The sequence below is a fragment of the Gigantopelta aegis genome, chromosome 4 (assembly GCF_016097555.1).
Source record: "Gigantopelta aegis isolate Gae_Host chromosome 4, Gae_host_genome, whole genome shotgun sequence".
NCBI lineage: Eukaryota > Metazoa > Mollusca > Gastropoda > Neomphalida > Peltospiridae > Gigantopelta > Gigantopelta aegis.
Window position 1 is genome coordinate 47782265 of NC_054702.1, and position 23712 is coordinate 47805976.

The 23712-nt window shown below is 35.2% G+C and overlaps 1 protein-coding gene across 2 annotated transcripts in view; it reads left to right on the forward strand.

The window, feature by feature from the left end:
* LOC121370638 (nuclear pore complex protein Nup133-like) overlaps window positions 1-23712 on the forward strand; it is a 99100-nt gene that overhangs the window by 63803 nt on the left and 11585 nt on the right. Inside the window, exons 25-28 of one of the 2 annotated variants that reach the window (XR_005957707.1) lie at window positions 6458-6497; window positions 17045-17169; window positions 21991-22049; window positions 23578-23655. Coding sequence is in view for 1 of the 2 variants with exons in the window: in XM_041496005.1 (XP_041351939.1) it covers window positions 6458-6497; window positions 17045-17169; window positions 21991-22050; window positions 23580-23655 (301 nt within the window). In the remaining variant the exon portion in view is untranslated. Of the gene's footprint in view, window positions 1-6457; window positions 6498-17044; window positions 17170-21990; window positions 22051-23577; window positions 23656-23712 lie in introns of both variants that reach the window. The other variant, XM_041496005.1, reaches the window with a different exon arrangement.

The window sequence follows — 23712 nt, forward strand, 5'->3', positions numbered from 1 at the left end:
ATGGCGGCACGTCGCGGTAATTTTCAGGGATCGATAGCTGATTGTGACAGCTAATTTGATAATAAATTTGATCGTTTTACCAACAACCAAAATTACCAAATATTGCAATATGAATCGTAGTTCGGGTTTTAAAAAAAATTCTGGTAAAAAAAACCACTGTTATCGGGAATAATGGCCACAAATACTGGACAGCTGGCCACAAATGCCCGTAAGTAAACGCAACTTTTTCGATTTTTTGCCTAATTTTAATCACCATTAGCCGATCTAAAATAATAAAAATTACAAAAAAAGAAACGAAAATAATACTTACCGATTCATATATGAACTTTATTTCATGTATTTATGAAACATTTAAGTGAATATATGTGAGTAAAAATTATAAACTTGTACCCACTCAACGTGGTTTTTGTTAAAAATTAATCCAGTAGTCTAAAGGTTAAAGAACAATGTATGATGTCAGTTCTTGTAGAGTGATGAGATCTTGCTTAAAATGCAAGACGTTCATGACAGGTTGGGACCCCATTAACTTTGTCCTGGCTATTGCTCTCCATATGCCATCAATGCACGATCTATACACTACATGCCTCTGGGACCGGCAGAGTTCAACACCTATCTCCGGGTCTTAGCCATATGTCATAAGAAGACTGAGTCCTTGGTAGCTCCAGTGCCTGCCAACAAGCCATCGATTGCACTACTGGCCATGCTGCAAGAGACCTTTGCATCAGTGAATGATGCCATATTACGGTCCATTGGCTTCCACTGGCCCAGTGGCGATGGTTACTCATCATCGGCTTCTAACGGCTTCCATCACAGCACCTGCTACCTTGCCATTAGTGGCTTCAACCATGCCTAGGCCCCTATGATTGTTGTGATTCATAGGCCTTTCGATGACTTCGACAAGACAATCATCACACTCTTCTCTAGAGAAGAGTCGACCGTCCACTACCCATTGGAGCCGTGACTGCAGCCGGTCCCCATAACTTTCCAAGGACCGCTCCGAGAGAAGGCATCTCTCACACAGTCTTGAATATCAGACTTCATGGGGAGCCGACGGGACCTTCCATGGTCCGGTTCACCTTGTTCCCAGCTTGTGAGGGATTTTCCTGATGATGATTCACAACCAACTGTCTTTAAGGACCTATATTTTACAGCATAACTGGAGGTGGGCTTACCATGGTTAGTCTACTCTTCCACTGTGTCAGATTCCTACCGGTCTATGGGAACGCTACGAATGCAACTTCAGAGTATGGAACCCACCGCCTTCTGTTGAATGCTGCATTTGTTTTGAGGACAGGTGAAGAATTCATAAAAGAGAAAACACCTAAAGTATACTACATTTTGTCTGCGATAGAAACGAGATGATACACACGCTGAATTTTGGTAGACAGATCGAAAATGTCTCAGCAACCATAGGCTAGAAGTAGGCGTGTGGAATTATTATCTATGTTTTACTCTCAGTTCATAAATAAGAACGATACATGACAAAATTGAGATATAGCGACATTATTATTAGTCCTTGTTGCTCTGACATTCACATTCATTCAGCAATTATTGGACATTCACAGTGATGAATTCGATGTCAATGGAAATAACTATTTTAAAACGCAACCCTCTAAACACTGGATCCTGTGTAAACCGGATAAATATTAGGTCTCCAGCGTGATCCAGTTTAGAGCAGTTTTATTGTACTTACCAAGTGAACACTAACTAAAGTACATCGGGTGATTCATAAACATTAAATAGTGGGGAAAATATGCAAGAGAAAATTAAAAATTTGCACAACGCCAATTTATTATGTTATCTATTGATGGTCAATATATCTCAGTATTACATATGTACTAAAGATCATGGTCGGTTGGCCTACAGTCTTCTGCAACAGCTTGCATTCTTTTTTTTATCCCCCCAGGATGAAATGCACTTCTTTGCTTTTTGAGTTCTTTTCCTAATGTATTGACATTATCCTTTTTTTTTTAAGTCACCTGACTGGAAACTTATGGTCTGTTTAATGTGGGGAATCTCTCACAGAAAACTTCCCAATATTATAATTTAAAAAATGAAATATCAAAATGTTGATGGAAAAGATATCTCTGAAGAAATAAGGAAGTGCTAATACAGAAGATGGTGGGCCGACTGATCATCTTTCCCAGGACAATCAGTACCTTCTCAATGGTATAAAATTGTTTTACATTAAATTTTTAAAAGTAAACAGTTGATCACAGTGAAATGTTTTCCATCAGTATACAACATAATAAACTTTGTGCAGATTGTGCTGCCATGTGGAATACAAAAAGTACACCCGAGGTGGTGAAAATTTTGTTTAACCTGCGACGAGGCTTGTTGAATCCCAAGGTTGAAATTTTCACCAGTAAGGGTGTACTTTTTCTATATCACATGACCACATATGATGGAGTCTTTTTCTCTCATCCATTCAGTAAATTAACTAATATTTTACATGAACAGACAATGATAGCTTAAAAAGTAACTTTTTTATTTGACCATTTTATCATAAATCAATTACATTATCCAGGCAATATACTCCTCCGCGGAATAGACCTCTTTCACATTGCTATTGTGCATGTGCGCAAAGAGTACCGTCCCTTGCCGAATTGGGACGGTATCAATACTGAATACAAATTGGGGGGGCATGATCGACAGTTGTCATGAGCGTCGTGAGTAGCTTCGTAGGAGCTGTGAATCTCTAGCAACCTACATATTTCGTATAAGATGTGAAATGGCTGCGCAAAAACGGTCTACTAAGGTTTACATCGGAATGGTTTAAGACCAAATGCAGTGAAATATTAACTTAGACGAAGTCTCTGGAACTGCCTGTCAAAGGTATTTTAACAACGCAAAATTAAAAGATTCATACAATAAAATTAACTTTAGTGGAATGTGTTTGATACTTTTAACAATTAGAATTATAGTTAAATATTCACATGGATTTACCAGTGATGTTTAATTCTCCACATGTATCAGTATTTAAAATTTAATAAAATATGCCTCCCGTTCCCCCTAAAAAAACACACACAAAAAACCTAACTCACATAGACCTTTATCACAGCTTTATTTTCCCCTTATCGTTTCATTAAAAATAAGACAGTTGTACAACTACTAATCAATGTTACATGTCCATCCACAAATTATTTATTTTTGTATTTATTTACTTATTTATTTCTCTTATTTTATTTATTATTTTATTTTATTTTCATTATCATTTATATCAGATACATACAATTTCACTTGAAATAATATCTGATGTTTACGAAGTTTTAAAACATATATGAGCCATCACACGCGAAAACCTACAACTTAGCATGACGTCAGAAACCGAGTAAACGCGGCTCAAAGTTTGACGTCATATGTAAACATGGAAGTAGAAGTTGACATGCTGTTTGCGTTGTTTGTTTTGACGAATTTAGAAGATGACATCTTCTTTACGTGAATATCAGTTTGAAAGTAAACATATATCTGTATGTACAATAGTGTTTGGTTACTATTTTGTATTTTGTACCTGAGAACATTGGTCGAGATCGTTAGCGATACCATCAGTACTTTGATACACATTTACAAGCATAGGGAGAAGTGCTATATATTGATATGGTATACAAGTATCACACATTTTTATAATGTACATGATTATACATAACATAAAGTTCAGCAACTTTGGAGTGATAGACCCATGCAACTCAATACGATCCTGATTTGATGTTTGGTCTAACTTCAGGCCCGTAGCCAGCATTATTAGCGGGGGGATCAAAATTTCATGTAAACAGAACTCATCAAACGTGAGCGCCGAGGGCGTGGAGCCGTTAAGGGCAGGGGGAGGGGGAGTTGGTTTCCCTAAATTTATATATGTATGTATGTATAGAACCCCTTGCCAAACAATGAGATGATGCTGGTTATACTCGAGAATAATACATGAACTTTTGTTGCTAAATATACATTAACAAGTTACATTAAGTTGTGGTATGCATGTAAAATGGCTTGGTCACAGAGCCACGACAAGAAACCGTTTGTTTTCAGTCGTACCAATGTATTTATAATAAATGATACATGGCATACTTCTCACATCCCACAAACAGGATAGAATACACGATGTCCTTTGATGGACCATTGGTTGGGACAGGAAATAATCAAACAGGCCCACTGAGGAGGATCGAACCTTCAGCAAATGGAACCTGACAGACGTTATCCCGGTCATTTGGGGACAAGGACTTTTATATGTAAAATCGGATTTTTTTTCTTTCATTTGAGCGGAACTCTCAATCCTACATGGGGTGGGGGGGATCGTCCAATACCCCGATCCCCCCCTGGCTACGGGCCTGACATGGTACTTAATATGTTTGCTTCAAACATTCAAAAGAAGTACCTTATGATTGGTACCTTATGACTGCTCATAATAAACCCTCATGAGTTTATAATAAAGAGACCATCCTGAGTTTGTAGCTATATTATCAAGCTGTCAGCTAGTCTAATCTGTTCTTGGGTTAAGTAATCTTGCTTCGAATTTAAATAGCTGTATATGCAACCGAGAAGTCGGAGGGGGGACTATATAGCCCCACTTTTATGAACCCAGTTTAAAATATGGCTTTTGCCCCCCCCCCCCCACCAACTAGACTGTGCCCCCTCCCCTCCCCCAACTCCAAATATCATTCCTACGGGCCTGATTCTAATGTTTTATATACCATAGCTTAAATTTCATATGTATCATTTAATTTTATTCCAAATACCGAACAAAATTTTAAGTAACTTGGTGAAAAGAAATCCCGATAAGAATCCTGACTGTATTTATCTGTATAATGCTTTATAAATATTTAAATCATTTTAAATATGATAAATATCTGCATACATACACATGCGCACACATTAATAATATTTCAGCTCATATCCGATATTTATTGTGTGCGAATCTGAACCGATGGTTTGTCGGGCGTTAACAACCAAATATTTTTTATTTCATGATAATAATTCACAAATGTCTCCAATATGTCTTGTTGGATGTCGACAGAATTTTCGGGTTCCCTACTGATAAAAACAAAAGTTTTCTGGATTTATCTTGAATTACAGCTTTTAAAGCTTCTGTACAATGTTTTTGGATTTTCTACTGTTTGTCAAAAATGTTCCATATTCTCTGATATACATGTACACTGTAAATGACATTTTGCACATTTGGAGTAACTTGAGGCTGGACAGAGCGAGGACTTTGATGACGTATAACACATTGCTGGTTCCTACATGTTCTTGTTTCCGTTTACACTGCCTACTGCCAACTTCTTTTCAAGTACCGTTTGTATCTGTTTAATTCCCTCGATTTACTGCCACCCTCGCCATCCGCCATCCACCAAGGTCCTTTTTGAACCGAACTCCATATAGTCATTATAATCCCCTCAATAATACCACCAACGGTGTGTTTAGAAGTTAATCATAGCGCTTTCATTAACCTGTTGATTGGTGAAAATCTAACACCGATGACCACCGGTAGTATACTGTAAATGTCCTTTGTGTTATTGAGTGGCAATTAGCAACAATGGCTTTGGGTAGCCGCAGTATTCACGGGCTAGGAACAAACGACAGTCTGATGATCACGTGACAGATAGGTGCATTCGATTCGTTATTTCATTCATGGATTAATTACTCCAGGTCTGGTAACAATCTCTAATTATCACTAAGTGATGGCATTTGATTGGTAAACAAGCCTGGGACATTGTCGGTGCCAAGACCATCAAAAACTGTTGGATTCATTCACAGCTTGTTTCCCGAGAGCCTCAAACAGAGTAATTTTAGTTACTACCTGTTAGTTTTATTTAAAACGTAATTCTGTTGACATTTAGCAACTTAAACAAAATATGTTTGATACTAAACTGAAGGTACCTTCACTATGCCACCAACTCGATATAACGCCAAAATTGCATTGGTACATTAGTTGGCGGTAAATTGAGGTTATACTGTACATGATTTTCTCTTTTCATCTAGTCTATTAAAATGTTACTGTAAAAGCCTTACAATCAATTGGTAGCTGTTTAAACTCCCATTTGTTAATTTTGTTTGTACCAATATTGATTACTGGCCTGCATGCATAATATAGCCATATTTTTGGGTTGCGTTTACGAAGATAAAAGGTGAGATAGAGGTACTACTTTTCTGGCAGAAGTGGCAATGACAGCAACCTTTGCATTTAGTACCATTTTTCACTAACCTATTAGAAGTCCTAAATCAATGAAACTTGTTTTATAGTTATACCTAAGGATGTTCATCATAATGCATGGGGGGGGGGGGGGGGGGGGGGGGGGATTAAAATTAAATAAAAAATTTAATTGAATTTTTCTTTAACTTTAATTTTTTTTTTTTTTCACATGCATTGACATGAATATCTTTCGAATTTAAAATTCTATCAGTGACACCAAATACGTTTATGGTAGGCAAGACATTTAATTGTGTGAATTGTGTGTTTTTCTAGGGGTTCTCCAAGTTTCTGTTTGACTGGTACATGAAAGAAGGTAAGTACAGGATATTGTGTATAAAATAATCATAGTACAACAATCATCATAAACTGTGGTGATCAATAACTTTTCTTGCAATTCCATTTAACAGCTTAATGTTGTAAGTTATGATGATATTTTACATTATTACCTCAGTAACAACTGGTGAATTTTATTTTGATTTGGCGAACAAATTTCAGGTACTAATTGGGTTTGTTTGTGCAAAATAACTGATTTAGCATTTTTTAAGATGATTTGGCCAAATGTTTTACTCACTAGCCCTGAAAATAAATGGTTGAACCTGCTATAACAGTGACAAAATTACGATGACCACTATTTTGAGTCCAAAAGTAACAGCTGAAGTTGCCATAATGGTCACAAGATATATACATTTATCCAGCAATCACTGTATACATTGGCAAAATATGATGACTAGATAAATCTCTATATTTTCGGTCACTGACCAAAAATATAGGTCACGTGACATAAGCCCCACTCGACTCGAGTATTTCTGAGTAGATTTTCAATAAACATACTCTTTAAATCATTTGTTGAAGTACAGTAAAGGTAAATAACTTTAAGTTTGCGATAACAGTACAGAACTTGTATATTTATTTATGAATTAGAGTTTAGAAATGCTTTTTTAATGTGACAGAATGTAGCTAGCGGTCTTACAAATAATGACATCATGTATCTGGTATGACGTCATACGGCAAAAGCCTTGTTAGGTTGACAATACTTGATTTGCATACACAAAACTGGAATAAAGAATGGATTGCAGGATAAAAAAAATAACTGGTTACTGTCTTAAGATATCGGCTTTATCCTGCTCAGGTTGAATAGCGAATGAAGCTCAGCAGAGCCTCGCTGTATTTGCCATTCTAACCTTCGCAGGATAAAGCCGATATCTTAAGACAGTAACCAGTTATTCCCTATGTATTGACCTGTGCCGTCACAATATAAAGTTATTGTTTTACATAAGTTGAAATAAAACAGCTGCATGTTCCAGTGATATGTTCTGTCATTTAATTTACACGGCAACTTGTTATTGGTTGAAGTAAGACTTGCATTGAACTTACGTATATATTGGACTCGTCAACACTGACAGGTAGTGTATTCCAAGGTGCTAGTCAGACAAGCAGTTCCGACAATCTGTCGCCATGTTTGTTCAGCATATCAGCAAACTGACACTTACCTGCAACCTTCTGCATGTCGTGCATTCATTTAATAGGTCACAGAATGCAGTTTAAAGCAATTAAAGATAAATAACTTTTTCAAAAGTGTGTAATAGAATGATTTTCAACAAAACTAAATAACATTTGATGTAGTAAAAAAAAAGTTATCTTTTTTTTATCTTTTTTTTTTACGACTGTTGATACTTTATGCATTCCAGTTTAGTAGTGGAGTTTTTATAGTAAATTATTTTATATGTGTTTTCCTTAACGGCCACTTTTGCCAGGCCCCATGAGTGACCGTTATATACAGGTTTGACTGTATACAGTATGATATGAAATGTACTCATAATACAATTCCCATGTTTCAAAATCCTGAGTGATCTAGATGATGAAGGCAAAGTAAATATGGTCATAGTTGAGCAGAAACTGATTTCAGCTGAAAATAGTGTAGGTCTGAGAGATATTCCAGCTGAGTTTGGACTTGGACCATATTCATACAGACACTTGGTTCATCACACAACATAGTACCAAAGTATACACGTAGTATTATTTATGTCACTGCCACCATTTTTCAGTAAGTCAACGAGCACCATCTACTGACAAATATCAGATTCATTCCAATTATACCTAATTCAGTTACTGAGTATGATGTCATAAACATCTGTATGAGACCTTTTAGGATATTTTTATTTTTAAAAATCAGATATATTACACCTGAAATTGCAAGTAGTTCCTGTAGTGTAATTGATCAAATTTGCAGTTGATGGTCTGTCCAAATGTGCTTTTTAAGTAGATGGCACAACATTAAAAATAAATAATAGTAACAGACAAACAAGCAAGCATATAAGTAAATAAAATAAAATAAGAAATAAATATGTTAAAGAAAAAAAGAAGCAAATATTAAACAAACAAGCACCAAATAATTTTATAATTTTTTTACCTTTTTTAGAAAAATGCCCAGTCAATATATTTTCATACAACATCCTGTTATATCAAAAATGAGCCATGAACTTTCATCAGTAAATACTTTAGGAAGGTGCAGTGTGCATATTTATGGTCATAGCTTGCTTGATAATATTGCATATATATTATTTTAACTATGCATGTTAACATTGTCAACTGTGGTTTTATTTTTAGTATAGTGTAACCTTTAACAGTTTGCTAATGTTATAGACGTCTATTTTGGGGTGGAACATGAAGAATGATTTAGACGTGTACATGATGCTTGTATTTTTCATTAGATTCATTTCATCTGTATTTTTCTATAAAAATGGCCGACATTTTGAATTCAATTTTCAACGGTGGAGCACTGTAACTCGATGTGGCCCCCTCACTAATTGGTAGAACTAGAAGCAGACCTGTCAACCTTTAGTCAAGAGAAAGCAGGATATGTGTGCTGAAAAAGAAGATTTTTTTTAAATATGATTTAATACAAAATCGCAAGTTTAAATTTTTTTATTACATTACCGATAAGTTATATGAACATTAGATAATGCCATGTACATACCTGAGCCAACCTGTCAACCTTATATCTTGGCATTTAAAAAAAAAAAATGATCATTATAATTTTAATTGTTTTTTTTAAAAATATTATTATTATGATTTTATACATATTTAAAATAATAACTTCTATCCAAAAATGTTTAAAACACAAATGAGAAGTGTAAACATTAATTAATACATGTATGGTATTACACTACTTATGGTATTACGGTATATACATGTAAGTCATTTTTGTGAAAAGTACTTAAACTTAAATTTATATAAATCTTATCAATTATCATCTAATTATTATTATAATGAAGAACTATGGTGTAACTAATGGTGCAATAAAGATTGAATTTCCACTAATAATTAGTAAAAACTCATTACAGACATCAGGTGAAATATACCAGAATTATACCCATTTTAGTGAGTACATATGATTTAATGTCAAACACGACTTTTATTGATAGCATAAAAATAGTCCCTTGAAGTGTACTCTTGATACCAACATTACTCCACAAACATGCAAATCTAACTGACAATTATTGTTTATATAGTTAATTGTGGGGGAATCCTGTATGCTAGGTTTGAGTGTCTTCAAGTCACCAGGTATGGGAATTTCAAATTCATCGGCCATGCTGATTTTCATAATGGACCATCAAAACCATTGGCAGCCACCAATATTCCTAACTATATTTACCTACTGTAGTTGGAGGTTTCAGATATTTGTGATATCTGGAATTATTATCCAGTTTTCACATATTTATGTTCATTCATTACAAAAAAAACCTGTATTTAAATGACCTAATCTATTTTCTTGCAGTATTTTCTAATCCAGATGAACACAATATGTATAGTGGATGTATTCCCACAATCTGTAATCCAGTATATTATTTAGCTAGTAACATTGGGTAATACATCTTTAACATTAAAATGAATTATCAGCTTACACCAAGGCAGATAATCAAATCTGGAAAAATTGGTTCTGAATCTGCTATAAAACTTAAAATGCACTTCATGAGAACAACTAAGTGATTATTAAAAAAAAAAAAAAAATTGATCTGGATACCTAAAGATATGTTTAACAGACTTATTGTTATGGATATATGAGAACAGAAGACACAGTAGTGACCAAAAATTTAATAATGACTTTGGTAAAGAATTTCATACATGAAAAATTAACTGTCTTAATGGAAATTAAAGACATTAACCCAATATTGGCACGTTATTTTTAATATAAAAATAAATTGCTATTAAAATCTATGTTTGGATGGCCTAGATATATTACCATATTTAAGAGCAGTTGTATATGGCAAGTCAAATATTGTGTAAAAAATAAATTATTCAAATGTTTACAGTATAAATTATAGGCCAAACTAATTTTTTCTCAGTGCTAACTTTCATTCAAACTCCATTCAGAGCCATGTACAGTGATTGTCAAGGTAAAGGTCATTGTGAACTAATGGCTAATTAATCAATCAGTATTGTTTAATTAAACTAAATGACAAAATCATAATATTTTTTATTATGCACTGAATGTGCTATAGGGTGTATACTACTAAATCAAATCCCATAGACGACAATAGTAACCTATGTGGCTAAAACTCCTACCTGCAGCATTATCAATCAACATAAACACCACAGATATAAGTACTACCACCCCTCACTCCTTAAAGTGAATCAGAAAAATTGAGAGTGAAGCAGCTCATTTCAGACATAATGGGTAGCATCTATGACTACCCTAGTTCCGCACAAAATTTGAATACTTTTTTTTTTACAGGTACCCCATACATGTTTCAAGCTCAAGACTACTTGACACAGTGGTACCAGAAGAAATCAAATTGCACAAATTTTTTTCCCAGATGAAACTTCTTTTTTTTTACAACCAACACACTCACATTTGTAACCAACCACAGGACTTGTGGTGTTAACTTCTCTATCAAAAGTTGGGTGCACCTCCAACTTTGACCCAGCTGGAAGTTATTTGGTTTAGTACTACCTATAAGGTCATATTGCAGATACAGTGACCAATGTAAAAGTAGATAATAGTTCTGATTGGCATTAATACAGGACAGTGTTTGTTTCTTTAAATACTGGTGGGTTGGCATTTACTCTTTTTTTTTTAGCTGGGTGTGTGGGTCTTTGTTTTAGGGGTTTTCGTTTTTGAGGTATGTATGTGTGGAAGTTGGGCTGTAGTGTTTGTAGATTGAAAATAGTACTGAAAACAAAAAATAAATAAAAATAAAATAAGTGAATGAAAAATAAGGAAGTGTAAGTTACATGCCCAAAAATTATTCCCCTTTGCAGTGGAAGTCATTTGACTGGCTGTTGTGATGTACCAGTCCATAAGTTAAGGGAGGGATGCATTACTATTAAAGGTCAGGTTAAGTATTCATGAAGAGTGAACTGAAATCAAAACTATTAGTGTGCCCATATATCACAAAGATTTCAGGCACACCCATTCCAAGCTAAACCTTTGACTTCACCAGTGACTAAGTCCAGGACAAGGAGGTGGGAGGTGAAGTTTCAAGTGGGTGGAATTTGAAATACCAAGTTAGAAGTTAGGCCAAAAATAAACTTAGACTGCTCGACCGGAAATACTTAAAGTGATTTGAGCAATTTTGACAGGCTACCTAAATAAAGTGTCGGGCTATTTATAAAAAAATAAACATTAATTTTGATCAAAAGCCAAAAAGATTTTAAGTCTAAGCCCTAACTCCAGAGGCAAAGGCTGGCAGAAAGTTTGGCATCTAAGGCGAGTGGATCTGTTCCTGCAAGCTGTAGTGTGGAAGATGTTCCCTCCAAAAGCAAAGGTACTTTACCACGTAGACCAGAGTCCGATCTGATAAGGTGGATACCAAAGTCGCCGTCACCAAAGGTTTGCAGAATGGGCTTGAAACAGTCTCTGGTAACCGCCTGTCAGATGAGAGAGACATCTGAGGTATCGTCTACCACTAACTTGGTATACTGGGGTCTGATTTTGTTGACTTGTAGGCTCCACACAGATGTTGAGGTGTCCTATTGGAGTTCACGCTGCTTGTCTGGTTCAGCTGCCCTGTTCTCTCCAACAACACCACCACCCCTAGGGGTGAGGGTCGATGGTACTGCCACAACTATTCTCGGAGGAGTGGCTGGGTCGTCTACGCTGATAAAGTGTTCCATTTGGTCCTTCATAGTTGTCTTCCGCAGTGACATCGAAGGTGTAGTCCTCAGTGGGGTCTGCGTGGGTATTGGAACCGCCTCTGACAGTTAACTGCTGGGTGGGATCCCTCCCTCAAGCTGCTCCTGGCTTTAGTGGCTCTGTCCTCCTAAGGCGCGGTGTCACAGAAGTGATCGCCACTGGTGGTTGAGCCACCAGCTTTGATTCCCCCTGTACTGCCCCTGACATAGGTTCCTCCTCGGTTTCTTTCTGTAATAGAACAACCACTTTTATTTTCTTATCATTGCACTTCATTCTTTGATATCATCAGCTATAACTGTTAGTCACATCATTGAAAAACATTCTTCACCATTTTAACTTTGAAAATTTGGGTTTTATTCAGGAGGTTTTTGTTACAAAGTATTTATTTTAAAATGGCAACATACTGTTATGCTGTATAAGACTGCTGATAATATCCAGTGATATTGATAACACAGTAGAGTGTATTAAAACTGAAATTGTGTTTGTATTTTGCAGTGGTAAATGATCATGGTATAGTATGGTTATGCAGGACTGTAGCTTTAAAAGATCTGTAGATATGCACTGAATATGTTATATGACTTTTTAACTGCATCCTGACCTGTTCAAAAGTCCCACTGATCAGATTAGTTGAATAAACATGTTACTAATCTGTTTTGTATATTGGCATTCAGGCTTAAATGTTACATAATACAAACTGTATTTTGGCTTGTGGCATCCATTATTTTTTCTCGCATCCAAAAAATTTGTAAAATGTGCTTAGGTGTCATATGATCAGATAGTCCTTTTCTTTCCATTTAATGGTCTCAATATTATGTTTTATATTTAAAACATTCTTGCCATGCTGACACAAGAAAAGTTTTGTGTTACCAGAATGTTTTGGACTAAATTTATTCATATATAATGTCCTGATATTATTTTACTAACCCATTACCTATAAGACTCCTGTTTAATCCTGTTGACAAATGTGTAAATCAAAACAAAGTGAGTGTCCTTTCTTTAAGTGATTTATGATTTATTTGATGGTTTAGATGTGTAGTAGGACTGCTGAGAGGAGATGCTTGATTGGAGCAGTGTGCATCGACCTTGGTGTGAGCTTACAATGTGTCATAAATTTGCAGATTGAGTCAACACATCAAAAGTATAAAAAAAAACATGCAACCAGTGTTGCCCATAATAAAGTACATTTAAGTGTTTAAACAATAATATGGATGTAAAAATCTCATTGGTTAAAGTTGGTTTCTGCTTCCTCATTGCTGCCTATGTAACCTCTGTGTTTTCAAGAAAATCTGTGTAACTCCAGCAAAGAAAATGTCACGGCTTCCTGACTCTCTTATCATTAGGAAATGAACTGTTGTTGATACATGTACATGTAGGTCAGCAGATTATATGCAGCACATGCTAGGAAATATATTAAGTGTTGTTGTTCAGCATTTGTTTATTGCATGTTTCCGCTGTTGCTAATTGTTGGTTAATTATGTCACTGTTACATAATAGCATACTAATTATATACAGTAAAACCCCACTTAATGACCACCCTGGTGATAAGACCACCCTGCTATAAAGACCAATATTTTAAAGTCCGGAATATTTCCTTATTAATTTATAGTAAAACTACACCAGTATATAAGACCACCCCGCTATTACAGATTACGACCAGTAAAGTCAGACCCAATGGTTGTTTTCAGTGCATTTTGACCGTAAAAATGTGACCACCACATTTACCTATCATGTCACATAAGCGACAAACAAATAACGTGGTAAAATCTTGCCTTGTTGTCCATGCTATGGTGTTAAAGTTACTTGCATTATTATGTGTTGCTCAGACTAGTAATTAAATAGTCTTATACATGTATTTATTTAGTTAGAAAGTAAAGACAAAGGTATTACTTTCGAACTAGGAAGTCATAGTTGATTTGTGGAAGGTATAGTGCACAGTGATTTGTATAACTTGCACACAATAATGTTGAAAAGTAACAGATACACAGAGAAACATATTTTTATGAAAGCAAATGCCAAAGCATCCTATAGTACTTTATTTTTCACAGAAATTGTTTAACAAATGCAAGGATTAGCTGCAATCAGTCAAGTGAGACACAAGTCACGCATTTGTATTACCCGTTGGGCAGTGGACGTCCTTAAACCGTCGGGAGGTTGTCATATGTCCAGACAGTTGTTAATCTCTGTTGTGTAATAATTAAGATACAGAATGGGCCCAAGCTCACAAATAACTGAAGTAGCCTTGACACTTAATGATTCTTGCAGTTCAGTGTAAATGGTCAATACACTGTCATCGCAATTTTATCACTTTCCAAGACATTGCTGACGACAACTGGAAAGGAGGGTAGGACGTAAAACTCAGTCCATATTTACCAAAAGAAGTCATGTTGAATGTTGGTAATTCAATATTAGGACCACCCCACTATTGCGACCAAATGTAATAAGTCGCAGTAGCCGAGTTTCACTGTACATAAAACAGTATTGCCCACAGTGAAATATGTTGTGTGGTTTGAAATTAAATGTTGAAAATTAGTTTATCCTACTAAACTATTATTATATTATTCTTTTGTTAATCTGCTTTACTAGTTGGAGATTTGTTTTATACATATACATGTATGTATGTATGTATAATTTGTTATAGATTTTTTAAATTAACTAAAGAAAGTAAAAATCGAGAAAATTTAAATTTAAACTAAATGTATAAGCAGACAATATTATTACCTGTTGGTAGTATTGCTGTTTTATTTGCATCTGGACCAATGCTTTAAATTACAAATTGCACAGAAAAATAGGTTATTAATAAATAAATCTAGCCTAAATGTTTTCTTGTTAAGTACATATGTTGCATTAAAGGAAAAATAGTAATGTGTCCTTTTAATAAAAGTGGTTTTGTGTTACTACCATATAAGGAAATAGAAATTTGGTTTGGTTAATCATTTCTTTCACGTAGCCATTTCACATACGGTAATTTCCTGTGAAAATTTTTTCTGATGTTCTCTATTGTCAGTTGAAAACTATGAATTAGATTGTGGAAGTCAGCTAATTTGACATTTTAATGCTATAATGACAGAAATGTCAGTTTGACAATTTAATGCTGTAATGCCAAATGTTAAATAGCTAGACAGGCTTATGTTAGATCTGGTCTCCCAAGTAAATTCATAGTTTTTACCGTCCTTGGTGGGATAATTGACTTGTCATCACATTCAAGGCTGGTAGGTATGAGTTCGTATCCTACCAATGCAATGTTTTTCAACCCCAGAATAAGCACAATGCAAGGCTCAATGTGGAAGAATAAGGATCATGTTAGATTTTCACCTCATGGGTGTGATTAAGGGCGTGTTTCCCAAGTACATGTATGTGACCCCACATGGGACATGATTACCTTACAGGCACTGCATGTTTCATGTATACAGGGCTCAGGTGGTACTCGGACAGTTCCACATACAGCAAGCATAGATCATAACCTTGGCAAGTACACTAGTCCCAGTCTGAAAGGGAAATAATGTGGCGTCACCTTTCATTTGTTCATCCTCCATGTACAATGTACGTTTGTGATGTCGACAATATCTTTGTCTCTGTCTTATGTTTGTGATGGTGTTTTGGGTTTTTTTTAAATAACTTCTCTGTATCCAGTATGTACTAATTTGTTGGGGGTTCTGTAGGGAATTTTGTTGTTTTGAAGGGGACCGATTTTCTGGAAATCAAAAAATGAATACGTTTATATTTAATGACAGCCCCTTGTATTACTTAAAGGCTTTAAGTGTTACAGTTATTGCAACACTTGAGATTTAACTAAAACACCTGTTGCCACCATATAGTAAGCAGACAAGATACATGTACATTGCAGCACATACCAGAGCCATTGAGATACTATATTTAGAGCATGGATGGGAACTGAAAATAACCCACTGGTTCTAGTTAGGTGCCTATGTGGAGAAATGAAAGGAATATTCGTTTGATAAATTTGGTGTCATGAATATTTGGTTGTTTTAAAAATGGATCTTATGCAAAGAATGCTGTGTTGCTTCGAAGGAATAATGTACACTATTTTACGGTACAATTATTTTTTGAAATAATTAGTAGGTTATTTCGACCATCATTGTATATAATGTGATACTCTGTTATTTTATTGCTGGATTAACCTGCAATTTGAGATAGTTCAGCAATTCATATTTCTCGATTGATTCTTCATTAACTCATGCACAGTCATACATTTTTCATGTGCATCTGAATATGAGATATATATATATATCTACAACAGCATCAACAACAGTATTGAGAGGAAGATGACTGACAAAATAAAACATTTGGTAAAAGTGATTCATTCAAACCAAAAAACATGTGGTCACCTTATCGTACATGTACTAGAGCTAGATAAAGAGGTTGAGATTGAGAACCAGCTGAAGTGAAAAGCTTTGTGTTTTTAACTAGCAGACTTTATTAATGGAAACTAGTGAGTTTAGCAGTATATGTACGCTATTGGATACCAGTGCTTTCCGAAAATAGAGTGATCATGGTAGGTGTTGTCCTGTGTGTGTGGAAGTCCATTGATGGCAAGTGATCCTGCCACTCGTAGCACCTCAGACTAGCACTCTCCATGAGCAAGCTAGTTTTGTTAATATGTATTGTACCATTTATTAAGCATTTTAACACTGATGAGTAAGTTAGCTGTACACGCAGGAAGAGCTGAAAGTGTTTTGTACTATTGTGTGTTTTGTTGTTTGCAGGAAAGCGAGGCCGCCTGCTGTGTCAGCCTGGCATACAGAGTGAAGAACTACAGACATTCCTCAACTCCGATAACAACAAGTACCTCAGCTGGCTTCACGATATCAACTCGGACAACTATCTTGGTGTATGTGTTCAAACATTGGGTGGGGCTTTAATGACACCTCTACTGATATACAAATGAAGTTTACTATAACAGCCACTGTATACATTGGTAAATATACACTGGGAAGAAAGTTAAGTGCCCATTGTAAGGTTAATCATTGTATTTGGTCAAATCATTTTGATAATGATACATAAAGATATCCATAGCTAAGATGATAATGTTTGCTTGAGGTGCTGTCATGCAAAACATGCACATGAAACGAGCCACACACAACTGGTCAACCCTAAATTCAAGCACAAATTAATTCTTGTTCAACATGGCTCACCTCCCACGCCAAGGTTACCAATACGACTGACACCCCTCTCTTATACATATCTCTAATCCCCAACCACTAAATAAAACTTCCTGGACGTGGGCAAATATCCCCCGTCTCCTGGTAACCTCTCCCGCTTTTTTTTTCGAATAGACCTGGGGCAAGTAAATTAATAATAAATTTAAAGATTAAATTATAATAGTTTTTAATTTGGACAGCCCAATCAAATGCAACAAAATTTAAATAAAATTTAGAATTTTATATTTATAGTGATATTATTTTAGAAAATCGCAAATAAATTTAAATTATTATATTAAAATCCCATTTTTTATAAATGTTTTGGAGTTAATAGTCAAAATCGTCCCTTAAAGTTTCATAACATGAGACCACACCATTCTCAACGGTAACCAGGGCATAAAATTTGGCATGGACAATTTTGTTGTTCGTCTGTCGGTTATGCAAAACCAATATCAACTTAAACGATGGATCGTTCATGCAAAAGCTGTAATCGTTCGTCAGAAAATGTTTTTAAAAAACAATCACTGTTTTTGGAAGAAAATAAGCCTACATTGCCGGTATAAGAAAGATACAATGTATCCATTTGAAATCGACACCACTGTGATACAAAATCAACGCTGTGTCTCGAAAAAGTTTAGTAACATAATTACATGTTACCTTTGATCATTTCGCTACGTGCACAAAATCATACGCTTAAAAACATTCAGGATTTAGTATGACTTAATTATTTAAAATTTTGTTTAGCGGGTGGAACAAAAAATAAATTGTAGTGCATAGAATTCGGTACGAACGATATTGTCGTTCGTCTTGAGGTTATGCAAAATCAGTGGAATATCAACATAAACGGATCATTCGTGCAAAAGCTGTAATCACTCATCAGAAAATCCAAACAAACGTGTGTTGGCTAATATCATCAATGTTTTCAAAAACTGTGTGCAGTGGGAAATCCCAGACCTAGATGTATGTCGTATGTGCTTGATGGCAATGTTCTAACCAGCTTTTTCTCCATCGTTGAACGTGTCCAGCTATTTCCTTCACAACTATTGTGTACTTTCATTATAAAATGCTTCTTGCATTAGCAGGCCATTGACATGTTTACAGTTTATGAAAGTTTGCTGAACTTCTCAAACTTCTGACATCATGATATTCGGTGTTTGAAGCATGTCATAAAACCTTTATGGGTAGTTTATTAGATTATTATATTATATACCGATGCAATTTAATTACACTGATGAAAACAAAATATGTTTAAAAAATTATAGATGGCTTTAATGACAAATCTCTCACTTCTTTTCCAAGCCAATCAGAATAAGTAAGCCGATTACGAATTCTTTTGGACTGAATTGGGTCTATTAATAGCAAAAGTGATGACATTCTAGTGATGTTACCTAGTATTGGACAAATTAACCGCTAAAATTAACTTTGTGACTGTCAAAGCGTGCCAATACATAGCCTCATCTGGCTCATGCGAAGGTACCTGTTCAGCTAACGTAAGATTGATTTAGTTTAAAACCCATTTTGCCTGTCACAAGAGCATGTACCATGTAATACGAACATGCACTGCGGTGTGCGTGCTCTTGTTACTATGAATAGCATTTACAGAATTTCTAATTTCCAATAAATCCAAACTGACATTAATAAATGTTTGTTAAATTATATTGAGGTTTTAAATTTTTTGACAAATATCGTCTACATTATATTATATATTATACTTGTTTTAGCCTACATTGTCAAATTGGTTAAATTTTGAACAAAAACATTCTTCCCCCAAAGAAATTAAAAAAAGATGTTGACATGGGTCGATTTTCATGGGTTGGTCAGGTTAGGACAAACAAACCTAATTTATATTTTCGTCTGGTGGCTTTTAAGTTAGTCCCACCGGCCTCGGTGGCGTAGTGGTTAGGCCATCGGTCTACAGACTGGTTGGTACTGGGTTCGGATCCCAGTCAAGGCATGGGATTTTTAATCCAGATACCGACTCCAAACCCTGAGTGAGTGCCCCGCAAGGCTCAATGGGTAGGTGTAAACCACTTGCACCGACCAGTGATCCATAACTGGTTCAACAAAGGCCATGGTTTGTGCTATCCTGCCTATGGAAAGTGCAAATAAAAGATCCCTTGCTGCCTGTCGTAAAAAGAGTAGCCTATGTGGCAACAGCGGGTTTCCTCTAAAAAAACAGTGTCAGAATGACCATATGTTTGACGTCCAATAGCCGATGATAAGATAAAAAATCAATGTGCTCTAGTGGCGTCATTAAATAAAAGAAACTTTACTTTTTAAGTTAGTCCTAGCACACACAAAGTATATTTTCATATTTATGATAGGAGAAAAGCTACGAAAATCACTCATCTGAGATTCTCGTTGGAATATCGTTGCCCTTTAAGCTTTTCATTTGTATGTGAACTACTGAAGAAAATCGTTCGTGTAAACACTAAAACCACACAAACAAACATATTGATTTTGTGAAAAATTCTAATTTTATGCCCTGGGTAACTGTTGCTCTTGGCTCTTTATGAGATTGGCAAAATGTACCTCACGAACGCATCAGCTGTCTCACAGGAGACAGGACGAGAGGGTTTGAGGCAGTTATCCAGCCAGACATGTGGCAGCTATACACACTACTGAAAGTCTCATCACAGGCAGTCATGTTGGGCAATATCGGCCAACAACTTATCAGCCACAACAGTCTTAGGCACCCTGCAGTTTCATACTTAAGTTATATACCAGTTTTTCAATCATACAATGAAATGACCATCATATTATAAATGCCACTTCATAAAATATCATGATTACTCTGTCAGGAAATGGCACACGTTCTGGTTTTACACCATAGGTTTGGAGCCAGACTATGGGTTTTCAGATCTCAATGCAAAAAAATAATAGAGTGCTCGTTAATTATTTTTCACTAATCTATACCGTGTACATTCTCCATTACTTAATACAATAAATATCTTAAACCTGTAGTTATAACTTAAGGACTACTACCAAGACTTTTGTGATAAAATCCTTATACTTTGTATTTAGCTAAAATTGTAAAATAACGAAAACAATTAAACAACGGCATTGGGTAAGAACAGGTTAATACCACCCATCAAAAAAAACGAAAATCCTCTGTGTGTAAACTTCACAAGATGTTGTCTTTTGTTTCTGTTGCACTGTGCAGTTATCATTTTGATTTGTTGGTTTGTATTATTATTTTGTTGATATTTAGTCTTGATACATAGAGGATAATAAACGAGTTTCCAGTTATTATCAAATTTATGTTCTGAGTGAAATAATGTTCAGTTGTTACGAGTTTTACGAGTAACAAATGAAAATTATTTCACGAGGGACATAAATTTGATAATAACTGGTACCGAGTTTGTTATTCTATTTATTACCGTAGCTATTTTTTTTCTCTCTAAAAGCCTTTATTTTGGACACATGCACGTACATGTATACAAATGATATAAACCACTTTAAGCTCTGTTCTGAGTATTGCTAGAAATCGTGTTCATAGATAATTTTCAGAAACAAAAGTTCTCTTTATTCTGGTATAAAATCTATATAACAAATTGCATTAAAATGACATTTTGTTATAATTTTAACACCAAAAATAGACCGCCATAGACGCACTCTTTAAACTATATGACATCATTGTGTGGTTTGCCAAATCATGATGACATCATATTTAGTACCGACAAAGTCATTGGTTTGTAAGCATCAAATCATCCAATAGTAGTGTACGTTAGACCAATGCATGATAATTTCTCAGTGAGAAATTGTGAATTTTATTTTCCCCGTTATGAGTGCCTGCTGGGGTAATAAAGTCAAATCTGTCCACAGTGAAATACTAACTGGTTCTTACCCAATGCAGGTTACACTGAAATACATACTGCTTTGTTATCCCACTCCCCCTGTCCACACACACACTGCACCTGTTGAATCTTCATTTGCAAGTTGTAACGATACGGGTAGGTTGTGATGAGATATGTATGCAGATATTATGTGGCTCATGATACAATACGTATCATGATACGGTTCATGATACAATACGTATCATGATACGGTTCATGATACAATACGTATCATGATACGGTTCATGATACAATACGTATCATGATACTTAATGACACTGATCCTAGTTACGAACCAGTTTAAAATAGGTTTGGCAGTTGCATCCTTTTTTTTTTACCATTATATTACATATCAATTGCATTGCCTATCTTCAGTTGTCAATTTGAGCAAATCCAATGTGGTTCTGTTTGTCTTGTAGTAGTTCAATATTCACTGTATGTTAAATAGAAAAGAATTATCATCGGTGACTTTATCACATGTACCAGCCATACGTATCATGATATCTGTCATAAATCGATGTATTGTATTTGCAACAATAGCAATACAGTATTGTATTATCAATTAACATAATAATGAGTGTTTTGTATGTATGTACATGTATGTATGTATGTAAACATATGTTCTCGAGCAAGTTTGAATGTTCATTATCAGCATGTCATTACTGTTGATTGTAGGCACATGAAACATTAATGCAGCTACAAGAAGAAGAAACAACATTTTTAGCAAAAAAAAAGGTAAGGATCTATTATGTTTCCCATTTAGTTTTATCAGTTTAAAGACACCACTAGAGTGCTCATAATTGGATGTTAAACATTTAGTAATTCTGCACATAATTTTGAGGAATCCCATGCATTGAGTCCACCAAGTGGGTTCCATCATAGGACTGAGGCACATCAGGCAAGCATTCTACCTACTGAGCGAAATCCCGCACTTAGTTTTATCATCTAATGCCTGGATTTTCCAGCCCAATGGACTCAGCTAGCTTTTGTACACGGTTATAAAATTCTAATTTACTTTAAGGTAATCTCTAAGTAATCAGTATGACATCAGTTAAACATAACAAAAGATGTCCCATGTTTGTTTTTTTATGATTTTGTTGAAAATGTATTTGCTAATTACAAATTCATATCAGTTTTTAGCTGTAAATTCCAATGAATAAAATACCACCTGTCACCATTTCTGTTGCTAATAATGTTATGGTTTACTAAGAAAACTCATATAAGCGTCGTATCCACACTCCCAAGCAGTTCACCAATAAAAAATGAGGCACCTTACATTTAATCTACCTGCAACAAAATAGGTTTCACCGATTAACAGATTTGATACAATGCAACCTTTATGTACATTGTGTTTCAGACAATATTTAGTGTTTATGTTCACTGTGTATCAGAGAATACCTGGTGTTTTATGTTCACTGTGTATCAGACAGTACCTGGTGTTTTATGTTCACTGTGTATCAGACAATATCTAGTGTTTTATGTTCACTGTGTATCAGACTACTTCTTGTTTTATGTTCACTGTGTATCAGACAATACCTGATGTTTTATGTTCACTGTGTATCAGACAATACCTGGTGTTTTATGTTCACTGTATCAGACAATATCTAGTGTTTTATGTTCACTGTGTATCAGACTGCTTCTTGTTTTATGTTCACTGTGTATCAGACAATACCTGGTGTTTTTTGTTCACTGTGTATCAGACAATACCTGGTGTTTTATGTTCACTGTATCAGACAATACCTAGTGTTTTATGTTCACTGTGTATCAGACAGTACCTGGTCTTTTATGTTCACTGTGTATCAGACAATATTTAGTGTTTTATGTTCACTGTGTATCAGACAATACCAGGTGTTTTATGTTCACTGTGTATCAGACAATACCTGGTGTTTTATGTTCACTGTGTATCAGACAATATCTAGTGTTTTATGTTCACTGTGTATCAGACAGTACCTGGTTTTTTATGTTCACTGTGTATCAGACAATATCTAGTGTTTTATGTTCACTGTGTATCAGACAATACCAGGTGTTTTATGTTCACTGTGTATCAGACAATACCTGGTGTTTTATGTTCACTGTGTATCAGACAATATCTAGTGTTTTATGTTCACTGTGTATCAGACAGTACCTGGTGTTTTATGTTCACTGTGTATCAGACAGTACCTGGTGTTTTATGTTCACTGTGTATCAGACAGTACCTGATATGTTTTGTTCACGGTGTATCAGACAATACTTGGTGTTTTATGTTCACGGATTTTTTCTTTCAGACTCTGCTCAGTTTGTGTAAGCTTGCTGCTCTTGCCGTCGACAACTATGACATTGACCTTACCGACAACATTGAAGGTAAGGTCAAATCATTAATAACTTTACCAAGGTAGATTGCCATCGTAGATCTTTGAA